This window comes from Notolepis coatsorum (assembly GCF_963971535.1).
Source record: "Notolepis coatsorum genome assembly, chromosome: 13".
NCBI lineage: Eukaryota > Metazoa > Chordata > Actinopteri > Aulopiformes > Paralepididae > Notolepis > Notolepis coatsorum.
In genome coordinates this window covers 46,167,295-46,188,936 of record NC_140177.1, presented here as the reverse complement: position 1 = coordinate 46,188,936, position 21,642 = coordinate 46,167,295, and the positions used below count along the sequence as shown (strand labels likewise).

At 42.0% G+C, this 21,642-nt stretch overlaps 1 protein-coding gene across 1 annotated transcript in view; it reads right to left on the bottom strand.

The window, feature by feature from the left end:
* npc1 (Niemann-Pick disease, type C1) overlaps window positions 1-21,642 on the bottom strand; it is a 56,612-nt gene that overhangs the window by 18,812 nt on the left and 16,158 nt on the right. Inside the window, exons 10-19 of the mRNA XM_084327507.1 lie at window positions 21,211-21,311; window positions 19,436-19,538; window positions 18,904-19,093; window positions 17,372-17,554; window positions 15,492-15,606; window positions 13,614-13,741; window positions 12,937-13,071; window positions 9,869-9,958; window positions 6,033-6,223; window positions 3,603-3,718 (exon numbers count right to left, since the gene is read on the bottom strand). Of these exons, the coding sequence (XP_084183633.1) occupies window positions 3,603-3,718; window positions 6,033-6,223; window positions 9,869-9,958; window positions 12,937-13,071; window positions 13,614-13,741; window positions 15,492-15,606; window positions 17,372-17,554; window positions 18,904-19,093; window positions 19,436-19,538; window positions 21,211-21,311 (1,352 nt within the window). The remainder of the gene's footprint in view (window positions 1-3,602; window positions 3,719-6,032; window positions 6,224-9,868; window positions 9,959-12,936; window positions 13,072-13,613; window positions 13,742-15,491; window positions 15,607-17,371; window positions 17,555-18,903; window positions 19,094-19,435; window positions 19,539-21,210; window positions 21,312-21,642) is intronic.

Below are 21,642 nucleotides of genomic sequence, written 5' to 3'. Positions count from 1 at the left end.
ATACTATCTTGTCTAGCACAGTCTCTGGAGCGTAACAGTAAGAAGCATTTTGTATGAAAGTATTCTGTACTTCTGTATGACAACTATTAAAGAACTTGAACTAACCATGTCCCTTACACAATAATGTTGATTAATATAGACTAATCATGTCCCTTACACAATAATGTTGATTAATATAGACTAACCATGTCCCTTACACAATAATGTTGATTAATATAGACTAATCATGTCCCTTACACAATAATGTTGATTAATATAGACTAACCATGTTCCTTACACAATAATGTTGATTAATATAGACTAACCATGTCCCTTACACAATAATGTTGATTAATATAGACTAACCATGTCCCTTACACAACAATGTTGATTAATATAGACTAACCATGTTCCTTACACAACAATGTTGATTAATATAGACTAACCATGTCCTTACACAATAATGTTGATTAATATAGACTAACCATGTCCCTTACACAATAATGTTGATTAATATAGACTAACCATGTTCCTTACACAATGTTGATTAATATAGACTAACCATGTTCCTTACACAATAATGTTGATTAATATAGACTAACCATGTTCCTTACACAATAATGTTGATTAATAGACTAACCATGTTCCTTACACAATGTTGATTAATATAGACTAACCATGTTCCTTACACAATAATGTTGATTAATATAGACTAACCATGTTCCATACACAATCATGTTGATTAATAGACTAACCATGTTCCTTACACAATAATGTTGATTAATATAGACTAACCATGTTCCTTACACAATAATGTTGATTAATATAGACTAACCATGTTCCTTACACAATAATGTTGATTAATATAGACTAACCATGTTCCTTACACAATAATGTTGATTAATATAGACTAACCATGTTCCTTACACAATAATGTTGATTAATATAGACTAACCATGTTCCTTACACAATAATGTTGATTAATATAGACTAACCGTTCCTTACACAACAATGTTGATTAATATAGACTAACCATGTTCCTTACACAATAATGTTGCGTACAGATGGCCTTTTCCTGCCGATAGTTAAATGAAAACGAATGGGTTGTGGAAAAAATGTATATCCGTGTTATTTTTCTTCATTCTCTTCAATTTCATTCCTGACCAAGGATGAGACACACAAGGTATTTGTCTCATCAAGATTTTAGTGAGTTTGCAAGGTGCGCCTAATTACGCTTCAAAAGGGACAATGTGTCTGACTCTGCACGCACCTCACAGACTGCAGCAAAGTCCTATATTTATATTAAATGTGTGCTTCTCAGTGTTTTAGCCTGTATGAAATGATTATCAAGTGGTCACACTTAGTTAAATAAGCTCAATAATGCTTTGAAACTGGAGATTTTTTAAATATCAAGTCAGGACGATATGCTGGCCAGTTTGCAAGATATGAAACGCTGTTTGCTCATCATCCAAAAACGTTTACATTAATTAACAGGTTATGAGTGATACAACATATTTCATTTGTATCGATTGTTTTTGCGCTGTACGGCACACCGTCGGTCACTTATTTCACTCTGTACGGCACACCGTCGGTCACTTATTTCACTCTGTACGGCACACCGTCGGTCACTTATTTCACTCTGTACGGCACACCGTCGGTCACTTATTTCACTCTGTACGGCACACCGTCGGTCACTTATTTCACTCTGTACGGCACACCGTCGGTCACTTATTTCACTCTGTACGGCACACCGTCGGTCACTTATTTCACTCTGTACGGCACACCGTTGACCCTTATTTAATTTAATTTCAAACCTTTATTTTAACTCGAAAGAAAGTTGAGGTTGCCCTTATTTGCAAGATGTGGAGTTACATAAATATTTAAAATGAGGATCTTCCGTACACAAGCAGAGGAGGTAGGCTCTCTGTGTCACACCCTCACTCTACCTAGGTGCCTAAACCAAGTGCAGTATTTCCATTATGTCCAAACACATCTGCCATAGAGAATTGTATGCCGTCTGCTACATGTCCGAAAAGGCAAGTCCAGGCAATACCCTGCTTCTCAGCGCATTGTCCTGAGTGCATGTCCGAAAAGTGCTGAAGACAGAGAGAGGGAGCGAGGAAGTGTGTGAGAGAGTGAGCGAGCGAGAGAGAGAGAGAGAGAGCGAGAGCGAGTGCTACTGGTACAATTACAAACGCACTAATTTCTTGCAAAAGCACGCCACGATGGATGAGATCACAGACATCCTTTCATTCGTAATGGTGGACATAGCTCCTGGAGCAGGTTTTGTGCCCATAATGATCAGTTTGGATGAACACGTGCAGCAGCCCCAGTTCACAGTCCCCTCCTCTGCTGAGTTCAAGGCAGAGAGGAGAGACAAGAGAAACAGACAGAGAGAGTGCACAGGGAGAAAGGCGCCTGAATATTGATTACTTCATAGAACATTTTAAGACTCTCATCCCAAATTCGGCCCCAAATTTATTTACATCCTCCAAGATTCTATTTTTATCGGCCCACGGGACGACGGGAGGTCCCTTAGGCTTGAGCCCTGCTTATGACTAAGTGTGAAATCTAATTTAAATAAAACCGTCTGGATCATAAGAGGGCCTTCAAATGTGACTTGAAATAGAAGGCCTAAGAGGGAGAGCAACGTAACTGAATAAAACATACATATTATACAGCATGGCAGCTGGGAATTCTGTTCTTGAAAATAACTTTTAGCCATTCTCCATTTTCCTGCTACGAAAGGTTAACGCTTTTACTACCACACCACAGAAGGTTAACCCTTTCAGTACCACACTACAAAGGGTTAACGCTTTCTCTACCACACTACAAAGGGTTAACGCTTTCACTACCACCCTACAAAGGGTTAATGCTTTATCTACCACACTACAAAGGATTAACGCTTTCTCTACCACACTACAAAGGGTTAACGCTTTCACTACAGAAGGTTAACGCTTCCACTACCACACTACAGGGTTAACCGCATGTAGTGTGGTAGTGAAAGGGTTAACCGCCTGCTGTGTGGTAGTGAAAGGGTTAACAGTCTGTAGTGTGGTAGTGAAAGGGTTAACCGTCTGTAGTGTGGTAGTGAAAGGGTTAACAGTCTCTAGTGTGGTAGTAAAAGGGTTAACCGTCTGTAGTGTGGTAGTGAAAGGGTTTAAGATCAGTGTGATGGTGTGTTCTCATTGGCAGCAACATCAGTGGGGGAAACTAAATCATCTTCATACCTCATCAATGGAGATACGGATTGTGCAAGAAGATGATGTAATTGCTACACGATGGAAAAGCCGTCAGGTTCAGCTGCCTAGAAGTAGCTGTTTTTAATCTATTGCTCGTTCCTAATGGGCATGGCGAAGCTGGTGATTGCAGTCTCCGGTTTCCCCTCAGCTCTCAGACGCTTCTATTCACATCTAGACACAAGTGGACGACTTGGACTTGTTGACATTCAGCACCACTCTCCCACAGTGGGCACCGTCACGCCGACAGGCGACCAATCAGAGGGGAGTAAAAGCAACAACCCCTTTCGGTGAGAATCCACGGCAGGGTAAGTGGCGCCGCGCCGGGCCTGAGAAGCCGTTGGCGAGATGGAGAGCGTGTTGACACAGTGGATAATGGTTTACCTGAGGCGTTGCAGAAGGTCTCGGTGGAGTTGTAGTATCGACAGCAGGTGGACTGGGGCTTCACCCAGTCAAAGTAGTCATCCAGCCAGGAGGACGGGGTGAAGGCGACAGTAGTGCTAGGAAACAATGACCAGGGAGACTTAAATCACATGGCTCTAACAAAGACATCCGTATCAGAGATGCAGGGACTGCAACATCTATAGGGCAGAAATATTTCACTGACATTGTACTTGTATGACGTGACAGGAAAGATTTTACATGACTCATTAGGACAACAAGCAGTCTAATGCCGATATGGTTTCCTGGGTGTTCCTCACAAGGAAACTATAAAAGGAGGAATGGTCATTGCGTCACTGTGTAGTGCGTGAACGCACATGGTGCCAAGTGTGGAAACTTTCAGTTCGGCCGACATTGAGTTGAATGGGGTCAGCCATCTCCTTGTTTATGACCTCATTTAAACAGGTTACCTCGGATGTCAGAATCATCAGCAATCTGTTGCATTGTTAACTAGCTCATGTTTGATATATGATTGATGTATATTTCCTAAGATAGCTTGTATATTTTGAATTTTAATACAGGCTTTAAAACTGGTGCCAATGTCTGGCACCAAGCAGGGCATAGAACGCTGGTATTCTGACGTGATGACCCTTCCTTCTTTTAGTTTCCTTGGTTCCTCATCAGAACTCAACTGAAATACTAGACGGTTTCAGTGGAATTGCGTTGCTTTTTATCATGAGTTGCTTTTAAGGTTTTGTGGATTTTAAATGTTCTTTTAACATTAGTTGACTCTATTAGTTTTCAGGTTAGGTGTTATTGTATTTATTTTGAGGGTGTCCTGTCTCGTGTACATGTCCATTTGTGTTTTTGTGCCTTTCTATGTTCCATGTATAGACCACAATGGAAACAAGCCATGGCTTTATTGTGTTTTATCCATTTTTGACCAGTGTGATGACACTGTTATTGTCTTTTTCAAATGTTTGTCCTACGATTGTGTCAAAATAAAAGTATTCAATCAATCAAAGCTAGGGAACAGTTTGGACGTCAGTTGGTTTCCTGTTGCAGTGTTTGCTGGAAATCAATGTATGTTGTACATTTTCTTTCTCCTGGTACCGAATGATGATAGTAGTGACATTTACAGTTAATGGTCCTCATTCTTGAACGGACATACGTAAAAGTTACCAAGGAATTCCTTCGTAACTTGATTTACGTACTTATTCAGCATTCTCGAACGGCTTCATATTGTAAAAAAACAGGGGACAAGTAATTGGGGATTGCATATACTACACTACATACATCCGTGGAATTAAATTATTATAATGTAATAAATACAACAATATTTGTATCATTAACAATTACGTTTTGCATTTATAGTCCTGACTCAATCAGGCATCGTGAGCATTACACACACTGCAAACTAAATAAATAAGAACTAAACCGATCGCCGCGGATATAGCTACTGTATAGTGGAAGATACTGTATTATTATGCCATATACTGTCTTCTTCTCTATGATATAATTTATTGTTGGTTTGATTTATGCCTATTGCTAGAACTAAATAAATGCGTGGAGAAACTGCTTAGTGAGGCAGGTTCAGCGCACAAGCACACACACACACACATGTACTGTATACGTGCAAAATGAATCGTTCGAGCAAAGTAGGCTTCTATTATTCTAATGACTTGTTTTATTAGGTATTATAGTAGTAAGTCCTACTGTAGAACATGACATATTAGCATGACATCTCATTTAGTAATGTCAATACTGAACGACTGCGCGATTGGCTCTTGACAAGCAGAATAATAGAAGCCTACTTTGCTGGAACGATTCATTTCGCAGGTATACAGTGTGTACTAGCGCGCTGAGTCTGCCTCACTAAGCAGTTTCTCCACGCATGTATTTATCCACTCTGGTTGGATGGTGTATTGTACTTGTGCTGTATAATGACAATACATTTGAATCTAATCTCATTTTGAGATCAGTAGCAAATCGCTTCCGTGCTACCTGTAGAATGGGTCAGCATGGTGCAGTGCAATGCCGAACCTCTCAAGCCGTTTTGCACACGACTCATTCGCCTTATAAGCTGGCGGGGCGTGTCTGTATGCAAATGCAGGTGAACGAGAACATGCATTGCAGTTTAAGAATGAGTGACGTATTTCATTCATGGGAACCCAGCTGTGAAGATTTTGGCCACTTACCGTGTCACACGTTCAGGAATCCGGGGGGAGGATTTTTGTAAATCTGTTGGTACGAAATTTTTACCCCGATATTTACAAAAGGTACTTACGAACACGTTCGAGAATGAGGACCAATGTCTCGACGACGTGACTGTAAATGAGGGAATCCTCAAGTTGCCTTTCAGGTTTAAATAAAGGTTTGAAATGAAATTGAAAATGATTGTGTGAGGTACAAGAGGACCAAAGGGACACTTACTAGTTGCTGATGAGTGAGGCATAGTAGACCTGTTGGACCAGCGAGTCGTTGTTGCAGCCTACCCCTCCGCAGACCCGGTTCTGGTCTTCTAGGCTGCTATAGTTCAGACCGTCCTCCACCACAAAGTACACTGGAGGCCCAGTGTGGAGGTACGTACTCAGGTTCTTAAAGTACTGCAGTACATAGGAGTCCTAATGCAGGGAGAAAAGTCAGTCAAAAAGAGATTTCTAAAAGGAACAGCATGTTGTACAACCCAGGCCCCAAGGTCCATAGTGGATTTAACAGGTCATTCTGGACAATACGCAAGGAATGGGCTCATGTCATTTCCTGAGATGTAAACAACTTTTGGAGACTCATCACTGGAGACAGCGGTCATTGTTGTATTGCTTGGACATAAACGTTCTGATTAGGGCTGGGACTTTATCGCATTAATTTAGATTAATTAACAGAAAGAATTAAAAGTAAAGAAAATTTACGCATTTAATCGTGTGATGATTTTTCTTTATTGTGTAAGAACAATGTTACATTTCAAAGGAGACGAGACTCATGCATGTGCTATAAGTATAAAGTATAATAAATGACAAATAACTTTTTTTCTTAGTCTGGTTTGTTGATAAAAAAAATTTTTTAAAGAGAAATTGAGATCAATCAAGAGTTTTTTTCCCAATTGTCAACTGTTCTGGAATATACTTGAAAGTACTGCGTTTTACTTTTACCTCGAAAGTGCTTGAGTTTACAAAAGGTCCTTTGCGCTATATACCGGTATATATAATTCCTAAAATTGCTGCACTTTGTTAAAAATGGCATTGATCTGTTGGTCTGTGTAGTAGCTAATACAGGATTTTGCTGCTTAAAACGTATACTTACTTACTTAGGCCTTTAAATTCCCAAAGGAACATAGGCCATCGACGTATGTATAATGTATATTCAGCGATTCACTCTTATACCAAAATTCATTTGAATTGAAAAATTTAGCTTTTCGCCTCAAATATTTATATGTGATTAAAATGTGATTAATTAAACTATAAAGTCTCAAATTAATTCGATAAAAATGTTGAATAGAGTCCCACTACTAGTTCTGATCTTTCTGATGTTCCATTTCAATGGCTTGGATAGTGGATACATAGTAGCCAGCTGTCAAAATGCGGTCACAAGTACATTTACACAGCATTTAGAAAGCTAAAAGCTACAACTGTCTCTATCGTTTCTATGGCTGCACTGTGGCAAAATACTGGCCGTGTTAGCTTTTAAACCTGAAAGTAACTGTACCTCAAACTAGCTAACGTTAGCTAACCAGCCCAGTTGTAATGCTAGGGATTCCTTCAGGATGGCGTGGTAGGTCATGAAGGAGCTGGCTCCCACCCCTGCGTTGTTTTTGGATGTGACACTCTTCCTCTGTTGTGTCGTGCAGATGAGAAAGTCAAGCAATAGAACAATGACGCCTATCTCCAGCGATGACGGACGGGTGTCTCCAAGAGTTGTTCACATGTCATGAAATGATGTATGCACTTTCCTTAACTCTTTCAGCGCCAGCCGCTTTAGCTATCCTTGTACTAGACTAGATTACTGCAACAGCATCCTCTACGGCTCACCAAACAATATTCTCAATAAACTCCAATATGTCCAAAACTCTGCTGCCCGCATGCTCACCTCCACCCGTCGCTCTGATCACATCACCCCCGTCCTCCACGACCTCCACTGGCTTCCAATCAAATACAGGATACATTTTAAAATACTACTCATCACATTTAAAGCCCTCAACAACCTTGCCCCTCCCTACCTGTCCGACCTCCTCCACCGTCACACGCCCCCCCGTCGCCTTAGGTCTGCAGATGCCAACCTCCTAACACCTCCCACGACCAAGCTCCGGACCTGGGGCGACAGGGCCTTTGCTGCTGCTGCCCCCTCCCTCTGGAATGCCCTCCCCAGCCATATCCGTGATGCAAACACCCTGACATCTTTTAAATCAGCCCTCAAAACTCACCTTTTCAATCTTGCTTTTGACCTCTAATTCTGTCGGTTTTATTTTATTTTATTTTGTCATGTATTATTTTGTTCTGTTTTGTTCTGTTTTTTGTTTTGCCATAGTTTGTCTCTCCTGCCCATGTAAAGCGTCTTTGAGCACCTGGAAAAGCGCTATATAAAATAGATGCATTATTATTATTATTATTACTCACTGCACCACCGCTGTAAGAGATAGGGATTTTCACTGTGCGTCGCGGTGTTTGCAGGGCTATATCTATATTCTATATTATAGCTATGGAGACAATACTATGGCTCATTTGACATTAACTATCCATCGATCAGGGTGGCTAGGTGGTATAGTGGGCAAGGCGCTCGCCATCAACGCTGGAGACGCTGGGTTCGAATCCAGCTCTCGGCGTTGCTATCAGCTTGGCTGGTCGTTCATACTAACACAATTGGCAGTGTTAGGGGTGGGAAAGCTGATGGGTGGGTCCTGGGCGTTGTGGACAGCGACCCCTACAGTTCGGTCGGGGCGCCTGCACAGCGAGGGTAGGATCTGGAGGGAGGTAGTGTGACCTTCCACACATTACACTCTCCCGGTGAGAATTTCCTTCCTGTCGGAGGAAAGCATGTGACAGTCTCCGGCCTCCCGGACCAACAGTAGGGGGGAGTGCGCAACAACCAGGAAGGGGGTTGGGAATTGGCATAACGACTAACAGTGGGATGGGAGAAAAATCGGAAAAAGGTGGGGGGGAAAAGATAATAAAAAAATATATAAAAAAAACTATCCATCGTTCAACATGTGAAAAAGAATAGATTTTCATGTATACGTTCACGTGTTATACCGTGGTGAATATTGTATAGTTTCAGAGTGATCCTGGCTAATTTCTGGTAACTAAGCGATATGTGAATTTTTCTAAAAGCATTGGCGTTGCTCGCCTGGACACGCTACTATTTCCAAATCAAAGGTATATTATAGGTATTATGTTTCATCATGAATGCATGAAAGGGGGGGGGGGGGGGGGGTCGTTTTTTAATGCTTTGATCGTCAGCAACGGCATACGTTTACTACTTTACTTACTCCCCTCTCTGCCCCCCCCCCCCCCCCCATTTCCCTTGTCATGTGTATTCGTTGTTGTCCTTCATTGTCCTTAGTTGTAATTTGTTTGTCAATGTCTAGTCTGAGTCCCCCCCCGCAGAGAGGACAATGAAATGTCACTATTTTTCTTATTTTACTACACTTTTTATTTTATTTAGCACTGTAAATAGTTAAAATGTATAATAAATAATAAAGTTGTCCCCTGTAGAGGGGGGTGGATGGAGTGCCCTCAAAAAAGGGCTGGGAGTAAAAAGAAATATTTAAAAAAACAACAGCATACGTTTTGGAGTTGGATTGCGATTTCCAGTGTTGATGTCGATCGGGTCCCTGACATGAAGTGGCACGAGATATGCCTCAAATGTGCTGAACGCGCTTCGAAGTGGTCGGATGAAGCAATTTACTTGGCTTGATCTAAATTCTCCGCCCGGACGGAATTAGATGCGACACACAGTGTGAAATAAGGTTTCAAAGGGTGGGCGATACTGCCACCTAGCAGGATGCGGCCGGTATTGCACTCTAGGGATCTCAGAATGATTTCCTATGGTAACACCGAGGTCCGTGACATTGCATAGAATAAAAGAAAATCGAATAAAAGAAAAAAAACGACTATACTCGGGTATGGCACTCAACCGCTGGCGAGATAACCCGACTTTACTCAGGTCTGGCGCCCAATGAGACATTACTATATTCACTGTAAACTTTTTTGTTTGAGGGAAGCAACAGTTGTGATTGGAGGATCAAGAAAAAAGGGCGGGATAAGAAGAGACCTTACATCAGGCATGGAGAGTTTCTGGTCCAGTCCCACATCCACCTTGTTCACCACCGCAACACTGAAGGAGAGCATCCCCACGAACACCGCCACCTGAGAGAAGGAGCCATGGAGGCATCAGTTCATATTCAACACTGAAGGAGAGCATCCCCACAAACACCGCCACCTGAGAGAAGGAGCCATGGAGGCATCAGTTCATATTCAACACTGAAGGAGAGCATCCCCACAAACACCGCCACCTGAGAGGAGCCATGGAGGCATCAGTTCATATTCAACACTGAAGGAGAGCATCCCCACAAACACCGCCACCTGAGAGAAGGAGCCATGGAGGCATCAGTTCATATTCAACACTGAAGGAGAGCATCCCCACAAACACTGCCACCTGAGAGAAGGAGCCATGGAGGCATCAGTTTATATTCAATACTGAAGGAGAGCATCCCCACAAACACCGCCACCTGAGAGAAGGAGCCATGGAGGCATCAGTTCATATTCAATACTGAAGGAGAGCATCCCCACAAACACCGCCACCTGAGAGAAGGAGCCATGGAGGCATCAGTTCATATTCAATACTGAAGGAGAGCATCCCCACGAACACCGTCACCTGAGAGAAGGAGCCATGGAGGCATCAGTTTATATTCAATACGGAAGGAGAGCATCCCCACGAACACCGCCACCTGAGAGAAGGAGCCATGGAGGCATCAGTTCATATTCAAGGTCACTGTTTTCTTTTAACATTCTGTGAGAGGATGACTCGTGGTGGACGTCCCGTGGTGATGGCCGGGAGGACGCGATCCTCTCTACGTCGCCCCATACCTCAAATGGATCAGTCATCAGCTCTAATTTCAATTTGATTGATTGATTGAAAACTTTATTAACAGATTGCAGAATGGGTACAGTACAGTACAGCTCAATACATACAATTGTTAAGGGGATGCAGACCAGAGAAAGACTTTCGTCTCGTTTACATCAGGGACAGGGTCCTTCATTTTCAATTCATCATAACATATATGACACACACGACATACAGATAGACAGTACTGCTACATCTATACATTTATGACATACCAGATTTGCAAATACAGTACTGTTTGTGATACCAAAAGAGTCCAGAAAAGAGAAAAGAGAGTATATACATTTGACATAGAAACTGTACATTGGAGGGTAGGTGGGGGGGGGGGGGGGCTGTACATTGGAGGAGGTTGGGTGGGACACTGTACAATCTTTCAAAATGTTCTTATGTACCCCAGTTGCTATTGCATGTACTTATTAGTGTTTCATTACACGTACTGTATATGTACATACATACTTACCAACTGTTTCTCCTGTTTTATAGCAACACTACTATCACCGACATCTAAGAAGGGAGATCCCTCCTTGAATGGCCCTTCTAAGGTTTCTCCCCTCCACATTGCCTGTGGTGCTTTTTTCCTATTGCTATGTTTTTAGTGAGTTTTTCCTTACCTTCGCGTGGGGTCTGTCTGGGAGTGTTGCATTTATTTATTTATTTAACATTTTATTTTGGATTACGTGTTATTTTTTTGTTCTTGATTTACTGTGATGTTTTTTTTTTTTTTTTTATCTTTCTTCCCCTCTTTTTCCGAATTTTTCTCCCATCCCACCCTTCCTGGTTGTTGCGTACTTTCCCCTACTGTTGGTCCGAGAGACCGGAGACTGTCACATGCTTTCCTCCGACGCATGTGCAGCCTGCCGGCAGGCCAGCCTGGCCGCGCAGGTTCTCACCGGGGAGAGTGTAGCGTGTGGGAGGCCGCACTACCTCTCTCTACTACCAGATCCTACCCTCGCTGAGCAGGCGCCCCGACCGAACTGTAGGGGTCGCTGTCCACAACGCCCAGGACCCACCCTTCAGCTTTCCCACCCTCTAATACTGCCAATTGTATTAGTGTGAGAGGCCAGCCAAGCTGATAGCAACACCGGGAGCTGGATTCGAACAGGCGAATCCAGCGTCTCCGGTGTTGGTGACGAACGCAATCTCCGCTACGCCACCTGACCCCCCTGTGATGTTTCTTCTCGACTTGTTTAAAGAAGACGTGTCCGGCCCATGGGCACATTAACGTGTGTTGTCGGGCCTTACAAATACATTTGATTTGATTTGATTTTAGTGGTTCCAAAACACGTGAATATTTTAAGCAACCTACTTGTGTTTAGCGTTTCTCTGATTGGCCACTACGCCCATGTGACCGCGGCAGCGCGAGAGAGCTGCAGCGCGGAAATAGGCTGCATTCTATTCTCTGCGACAAACTCTAACCTTAACCAACTCCGAAACAGCGCCTAAACTTAACCAACTCCGAAACAATGCCTAACCTTAACCCTAACCTTAACCAACTCTGAAACAATGCCTAAACTTAACCATAACCTTAACCAACTCCGAAAGAATATTGCCATGCTCTAAGACAAACTCTAACCTTAACCAACTCCGAAACAGCGCCTAAACTTAACCCTTCTAACCTTAACCAACTCCGAAACAATGCCTAACCTTAACCAACTCCGAAACAATGCCTAAACTTAACATGCCTAAACTTAACCGGCGAAAGAATGCACGTTAAAAAAAATTAAAAGAAATTGAAGGGAATCGAACTTGTCACCAACGCACCGCAGGATCCACAGCAAGGCGGCGTACCAGTTGAGCTAGTTGTCGATGTTAAAAGAGGGGGAATTACTGCTGCATAATGCTGCCACGGCAGAGCTCCGTGGCCGCGTCGCCGCGGGGGCGTGGCTAGACGCAAGTTGGGCGTGGCTAGACACAAGTAGGTTGCCTTTAATATTCACGCTTCCAAAACACCTACAGCCACCATAACACTTAGCGTAAATACCCTCATCTCATATCCCATGAGTTCGTTTAGTTTTGAAGCTTACACTATTAGAACTCTTTGCTTTCTACTCCTAGACTACCATTTTAACGTATCATCCCGTTTTTACCTTATTCCAATACTTGAGAATCATGAAAAACGGCATGAATTCAGAGCATCGGAATGTTACGTGGAAGAGCCAGTAGGAGATACATACGTTTCCATGACTGTCTACTAAAGTTATCAGTCAGTTTAGTTACTTACCACTATGGGGCGCACCCACTCCTTGAGGACGAAGGGAGCGTAGACTTTCTTGAAGAAGCGGAAGAGGAAGCCGTCAGTCCTTTCTTCCTGACCCTCCGGCAGCTTCACGCAGCAAATGATGTCCAGACGGTTCCCCTGGAAACCAAACAAGTCAAGTAGTAACTACATACTTCATGGTACTTGTACTCTGTTCAGTATCAGAACATTGGGTGTTAAATCTGCCGGCTGTTGTATTGATTACCATGTGCTTTATCTAACACAGCGGTTCTCAAACTACGGGTCGCGACCCAAAGTGGGTAGGTGACCGTGACAGTGCACATTGGCAAGTAATTTTCTTTTAATAATAATAAATTACTATAAAATAATAAATGTGTATTGATAATATAGTGCTGTAATACAATTTTCTAATAAATATGCATGATCAAGTTCAACAACGTGTGCTTTTATTTTAATATTCCTTAATTCCACGTTGAAATGACGAGATACATTAAGTGTGGGGTCGCCAAAAGAAATCCTAAATAAAATGGGGTGGTGGTATAAAAAGGTTTGAGAACCCCTGATGCGACACAAACCACACCCGCTAGGCGTTGCTATAGTAGCAGCCCTGTCCTTCCTTTTCCTCTGAATTAGCCCACAACGCCATCGTTGAACATCACCACCACCGGTCATTCTCTCACCTCCTGTCTCCGGGCGTCCAGACCCAGGAGGCTGATGAAGCAGCTGATCTGCAGCAGGAAGTCGATGAAGACAGCCAGGCCAGCGAAGAGAGAGAAGGTCCTTACCGCGGGCATGCTGGACAGTGCTCCTACGGGAGGAAACACCCATCATATGGAGGTTCAGCTAAAATAAAGTTCCCTGGTGATTACCGTAATTCCTCTAATAGTAACCCCGGCTTGTATTTGTTTCAACTGTAGCGGGTACCAGGCTTGTATTAGGAGGAGGCCTGTATAAGAGGGAGGCCTATATTTCAAATTTTCAAACGGATCATAATGAATAAATCAACATTTTGTGTCAGTTTGAACCCAGTAAAATGTACTGGGTTCATTTATTGAAACCAAGTACTGTATGAAATAGTAAACAGTGCAATTACAGGTGGTCACTGGTCATTTCAACGTTTTCAAAGTGAAATCAAGTAACTAGCTCAGTATGCAGCTCAGTATAATGTAACCCGGCTTGTATTAGGAGGCCGGCTTATAATTGCTTAGCTCAAGAGCGCACCCGGCCATTAATAGAGACCCGGCTTGTATTTGAGACCCGGCTACTATTAGAGGAATTACGGTATACAATAAACCGAAATGCGATATAGACCCGTCTTATGAAACAAATGTTGCCCATAATGCATTCCTCCAGTGCATACGTAGGCCGTTTCATTTTGTGCCCCTTTAAATAAAAAGGAATGTACAACAACCAGTCACATGTTGAAAGACAAACATGTTGACAGAGGGCCAACAAGATGGAGAATGTGGTAATTGTGCCATATATATAAACCGTCATATGGGTTTCAGCCCAGCCCGCCCAGCCCTACAGGTGATCAGTGATCAGACCTACATAAACATTTAGTGAAATCTGCCATTTATCGTAGGACCTCTAAATTCCTTTTCTCGAATGAGAACAAAGTTCTAAAGATGATCACTGTGACCTTGGTGTCAACCTTTGGTGAAATCTAGTAACTTCTCTTTATGTGAGTTACACAGTATCTATTGGAGCGGACTGTATTGATGCGTCAATACATGGGTAGGGCTGGGCAACATGGAAGAAATCAATATCACGATAATCATAAGGACTTTTTCTATCTGCTCACATGTGAAATCAGGGGTTATGGAATCCAGTTGATGTTAATCTGACTGAACTGCGTGGTAATGTTAAGGTGTGACATAAAACCAAAAAACCTTTACAAGCTAATTATTATTATTAACATAAGACAACAGAATTGTGTATCACAATGTGATCCTGTTGAAAGACGATAATGATCATACGGACTGCCCTAGGTACCATTCTCCAATGCAGAGAGTTGGACGATATTCCACTGTCAAACATCTCTGCCAAAAGAGGAAGTAAACTAACCGGTGCTACCTTTATAACGACATTTCCTTTCAAACTAATTTGGTCGTCACACATATAATTCAAGATTCAAGAGTTTATTTATCACATACATACCAGGGCATACAGTGAAATACGGTTGGCCATGCCCGCTACGATTGTGCAATAATACAATAGTAATAATGGTAAATAGTAATACAAATAAGTAGAATAGACATGATAAAATAGACATGTCAATCAATCACTTCAAGGCACTGGGTCCTATGTACATTCCTATACAATATACAGTTTTACTTCTATGTCCCTATGCTAATATGCTATACTTGCTGTTACTAACTATACTATGCAATAATCACAACAAGTTATTGTCTTAAAGTGTCATTTTTTCCCCTTCCTTTGTGTAGATTTGGATGTCTAGATTTGGTAAAAAAATTTGCTCTCTTGGGCAGAGGTGTCTAGGAGGCTGTAGAGACAGCTCTGTGTGGGAGTGTGCCTAGGTACAGCAATAGACTTACCAAGTAAGAACGCCACGGTCTCAGAGAAGGAGGAGAGGAGCATGCTGGGGGCCACGTCTCCGAGGATACGACCAATCTGCTGGTGCAGCTCCTCCTGAGGCATCCGCTCATCCCTCTGCACACGCGCACACACACACGCGCACACACACACAAGCAGTTCTCAGTACTGGTGTGTGCATGTCTACAATATGCAGTTGTTTGTATACATAGCTGTATGATTTTTGGTATGTTTAATTTACATTATTACATTAATTATTTACATGATTAATTATATACATTACATTATAATTTACATTACATTTAAATGTAAATGTTGCTGTTTGAGTACTTGTCATATATATATATTTTTTTTATAAATATAAAGTTTGCCAATAGGGATGTATCAGTAGTATTGGCAGTGGTAGTAGTCATAATAGCAATCCAGTATATATTTTTATTTTCTAAACAATAAACCAGTTCAACACAGGTAACCACTTTTGCTTCATTTCTTTGATGGCTCAAATGTATGCTCTAGTCCAGTGGTTCCCAATCCTCTCCTCGAGGCACCCCAGCCGTTCCATGTATTTGTTAAATTCCACCACCAGCACACAACTAATAAAGGGCTAGTTAAGGTGCTGGTGGTGGAATTTAACAAATACATTGAGAGAAAACGGGGTTTATTCAATGTATGTGATGTATAGATTGGGGGGAGATTGTAGCATGTAACGGTGCCAGAGAGGTCAAAGTGCATGCTGACGGTGGAAGCAGGAGGCGGTGGTTCAGTAGAGCAGGGTGATTGTGAGCACCACACTGAGCAGGGCCGAATGTTGACATTCCTTGTAAGAACAAGCTGATAGCGAGTGTGGGCCCAGAGAGCAGGGCGGAGAGGGGTTAATCTTAATGAAAACAGTAATGAAACGTTTTGAAATGTGTGAAAGGTTATTAGCAGTTGTCATGACAGCACGTCGCATGACAACCAGAAGAGGGGCGGGCTATCATAGCTATGACGAAGATCCTATAAAGCTGACGGTGGTTCCGGGTAGGGCCAGACTAAGATCTGACTGAGACTAAGAGGGAAGAAACCAGAAGACACTCTCTCCTCTCATCCCGGAGAGGGGGGGGGGGGGGGGGGGGGGGGGGAGGAGGAATGCCACATCATCATTAACTTCGGCTAACGCGAGGAGGGTTTAGGCTGAAGACCAGGCCTGACCACCATTGGACTGAATAGCAGGAGGACGATAGACTGAACACACCGAAAGATCATTAGAATAGACTTTTCAAGGACAATACAATCTGTTAACATCTGAGCTGAGGCTTCTGTTTATGTAAATAAACACTGCTTCTCCTTGTAAGGTATTACGTTGTCGAAGTGTCGAATTCTTACGAAGGTGGAGAATTATTATGGTTTGCGGATCGTACTAACGGGGAGAGATAAGGATTATATCAGCCAGTATATGAGACGTCAGGATCATTAAAATTACACAACGCAGAGGAATTGGATGGAAAGAGGATAACACAAGAAGACGTGATACTGGCCAGATTGATCAGAATCTAACAACATGGAACGGCTGGGGTGCATCGAGGAGAGGAGTCTAGTCGATTTTGTGTTTTGAGCACAAAGTTCATCATAGATCTAGCCTCTTTATTTTGCTCTCAAAGTGCACCAGATTGATGCATTTAACTTTAACATGTACAACCCTAGAGGGCCCAAGGTTCACCCACCACAGTCTCACAAAATCCTGTGGGAAACACTGAGGGCACAAGTATTTCGTGTTTTATTACAAATGTGAGGCATACATTTCCAATTCCTAGTGTATGAGAAGTATGGATGTTTTACATTTAAGTTGTATTGTAGTATGTACAACACTATAAAACATGACAGAAGGCAGAGGAACAGGTACCTGGTATGTCTGCACTATAATGAAGATGTTGTCAACTCCGACAGCCAGCACCAGGAAAGGGATGACCTCGATGACGATGAGGGTGAGAGGAATGCCGGCAAAACTGAAGATCCCCAGTGAGCAGGCGACAGAGCTCAGCACGATCAGGATGCCCGCTATGCCCAGAGAGATCTTAGAGTCCACCTGGAGGGGCACACAGCCAGACCATCTATTAGTCATTTACTACACATCTTGCTCACAGCCAGACCATCTATTAGTCATTTACTACACATCTTGCATACAGCCAGACCCTCTATTAGTCATTTACTACACATCTTGCTCACAGCCAGACCATCTATTAGTAATTTACTACACATCTTGCTCACAGCCAGACCCTCTATTAGTCATTTACTACACATCTTGCTCAAAGCCAGACCATCTATTAGTCATTTACTACACATCTTGCTCACAGCCAGACCATCTATTAGTCATTTACTACACATCTTGCTCACAGCCAGACCATCTATTAGTCATTGACTACACATCTTGCTCACAGCCAGACCATCTATTAGTCATTTACTACACATCTTGCTCACAGCCAGACCATCCATTAGTCATTTACTACACATCTTGCTCACAGCCAGACCATCTATTAGTCATTTACTGGGACTGCTGCCAGACATCCAACTACAACTACTAGGAACCTAAAAAGGACAATAATACTACCTTATGCATACTACACCTTATGTGAATACTGTATATTTCAGTTAGTTAGTTAGTTAATTATATTGATTTGTTATATTGTTTACACTGCTTGTTTTTACTACCTGTACCTCCCTTCCCCCTCCCTCGTGCTGCTATGATGCCTGAATTTCCCCAAGGGGATCAATAAAGGAATATATTATCTTATCTTTACTACACATGATGCTGGTCACGCCTGAGTTGCGGCTAGTTGTCAAGCAAGTTTCGGTTTCTTGAAATCGGTGAACATTTGTAAGGTCTTAAGATCACGGGCGAGTGAAGCACTTGGATTGTGTAACTTGATTCGAAGGTGCATCATATTGAAACTACTACAGTTTCTGCCGACTAGTGTTGATGCATCGTCCCTGGGTAGAAAACTGTCGTACCCATAGAATTTCAATGGAAAGGGCCTTTGTTAGTGCATCATGGTGAAGTTCACCCAAGACAGCTTCCAGAGAAGTTTGATAATGTTGTCACGGAAACGAGCATTGTAACATGGGACTGAAAAGATTGAAACGTTCAACACAACGTCAACCCATGTTGCCGTGGTAGCACTTTGGGATCCCAGCGAACAAAAAGTGCAATACAAATTCAATTTATTATTAACTCTCTCCCGAGTCTCATCTAGCAAATCAACATTGATTTCTATGACATTTAATTTATCACACTCTACGGTGGCCACTTTAAGGTGTACACTGCCAAATGACCATTATAGAATATAGATTTAAATGGGGACGGCCTTTCTATCAATTCATATTCTATGATGATTTTCGTTTAAACAAACCGAAGTCTATCCAGTTGAACAGTCTCACCATGAGTCGCCTGAGGCTGTGGATGTGACCCAGAGCCAGGGAGATGTAGACGAACATGATGATGTAGCTGACCACTATAGTACTGATGTCACTGTTGCTCTCCCTGTTGATCTCGTCCTCAATACTCTGCTCAGAGTTGAAGGAGATGGTCAGGTTGGGGTTGCTGTAGCTTTTCATGAAGCGGATGAATCTGGAACACAAGTGCAAACGTGTAATTATAAACAACAATAACAACCTTTCTGGCACTCATCATAAACAGTGTGAAAGGCAGCAATAGAAATCCCAGACAAATTAAAAACCAAGTTATAAAAGAACAAAATAACTATAAAACTATATAAAATGTAAATTAATAATTATAAAATAATAAAAAAAAAGACAATAAAAAGTATAAAAAGGCGATTATAGAAAAGGTATCCCGATTTTTTTTACACCAGATAAACATGGTTTATGTTGACAAAAGTGATCGTGTTATCATACGTTAAAGATCCTGAAAAAGCCTAATAAAGATATATAGGAGTCCTAGAGGTCTCACTCTTTCTCCCAGGCCAGAGCCTTGCCCAGCCTGACGGTGTCGTTGTGGTAGTTGTTGACAGGAAACGTGATCACTAGCGCTGTGGCGTTGTTGTAGTTGGTTTCTGCGGTTTGAGGAAGATATGCAGCATACCATGAGCTCAAAGTCAACCACAACAAACAAGTGAATGTTTAGGAGTCTGAAAGATGCTATAAATTACATAAAACCTCTTCTATAAAAGAAAAAGGCAAAGTCAATGATCATCAAAACAGCAGCTCTTTTTCCGTCAGTGTAATACGATGCGGTGTGATACAATAAACTTTAGTTTCTTTGCTCAGACCACTTGGAACTCTCAAGAACTCATCAAGAACTTGGTTTTACTAACCCTTCGACATTTATGATTTTGTCCCAGTTTTTAATTAATTTCTATATTTTGTGTTTTTTATTACCCGTTTTTATATACTTGTGTTTACTGATTTGTATAACTTTTTATTCTGCGTCTCGACATAATTGTAAACAAGGATCTGCCCTCAATGATGTTTTTGAGCCAAAATAAAGGCAATATACAACAGTATATGCAATTCAATATACCGTAATTCCTCTAATAGTAGCCGGGTCTCAAATACAAGCCGGGTCTCTATTAATGGCCGGGTGCGCTCTTGAGTTAAGCAATTATAAGCCGGCCTCCTAATACAAGCCGGGTTACTAATATACTGAGCTGCATACTGAGCTAGTTACTTGATTTCACTTTGAAAACGTTGAAATGACCAGTGACCACCTATAATTGCACTGTTTACTATTTCATACAGTACTTGGTTTCAATAAATGAACCCAGTACATTTTACTGGGTTCAAACTGACACAAAATGTTGATTTATTCATTATGATCCGTTTGAAATATAGGCCTCCCTCTTATACAGGCCTCCTCCTAATACAAGCCTGGTACCCGCTACAGTTGAAACAAATACAAGCCGGGGTTACTATTAGAGGAATTACGGTAGTGCAAATATTCCATTTTAATCCTACTAATAGTTTTGCCACTGGTTGCAAGAAATTATAGGCATTTTCTACATAATCCAGTTATGGGACATGAAGAAAAAGATTCAAACTATTCTAAATGACCATGATAACTGAACATGATATTTGAAATCTCACATGTTGGTTGTAAAACATGAAAATCACTATACGCGAAATAATCTTTTCATATCAAGCCACTATGTATTGATGCAATGTGATAGTTAACACATGTTATTACATGGCGTTTTCACATTCGCCGAAATGCTTGCTTGTGATTGGTCAATAGCCCCCCGACAGCGGTCATTATTTTTCAATAATGACCGCTGTGGGACAATAATGACCGATGTGCGCAGCTGTTCGCAATCAAGCCCACATCAGTGCAGCAAATCAGACACACCTGCCGCGGCTGCACTGACAGCGGAGTGTGTGTAGATTACAGCGGAGTCAGAACAGAGGCTGCCCGCGATAATAATAATCACTTTATTTGGGCTGACAGAGCCACAGAACTGCGATTTGTCAAATGAATTAGGTATATTGTTAGTAAGTTAGCCATGTAATAAGCGGGATAATGTATAGCTTTACTCGGTCATTGTCGCAAAATAATTGACCTTCACTGACGTTTAAAACACCTCGCCGAAGCGGCTCGGTATTTTAAACTACGTGTCGGTCAATTATTTTGCGACAATGACCTCGTAGCTATACATTATCCCTTACTTAACCTTTTCTTGATCCTCCAAAAAAGAGGGCGGGTTTTAGTCAATTTGTGTTATTCTGGCTCACCATCATAGCCTCCGAGAGCCAGCCAGGGGAAGACGGGGCCCCCGAAGGTGCCCATGCAGGGGTCATGGAGCATAGTGGTGTCGTTGAGGGACGCTGGAGCACTGGGGAGAAGACATGACAAAGAGACAGGTTCAAAACCTATGACAGATCAGAATTACCATCAGATGAAGTTCTAGGTTCAGTACTAGGGTGTCATTATCTGAACCTCACTGCAATGTGGTACATCTAGGAGGACAGAGAAGTAAGCATGATGTTCAGTACTTCAACTCGGACAGAAAGTAACAACGTGTTGAATAATGCATCAGTGTTGCAGGAAATAAAACTGCTGATGACTGCAGGTAGTAGAAGTGTAGTGTCTGTCTACCAGGCTGCAGCTATAGCAGGCCAACAGTCAAAAAGGTCAATTAAAAAAGAAAACGAATCAAATAAATT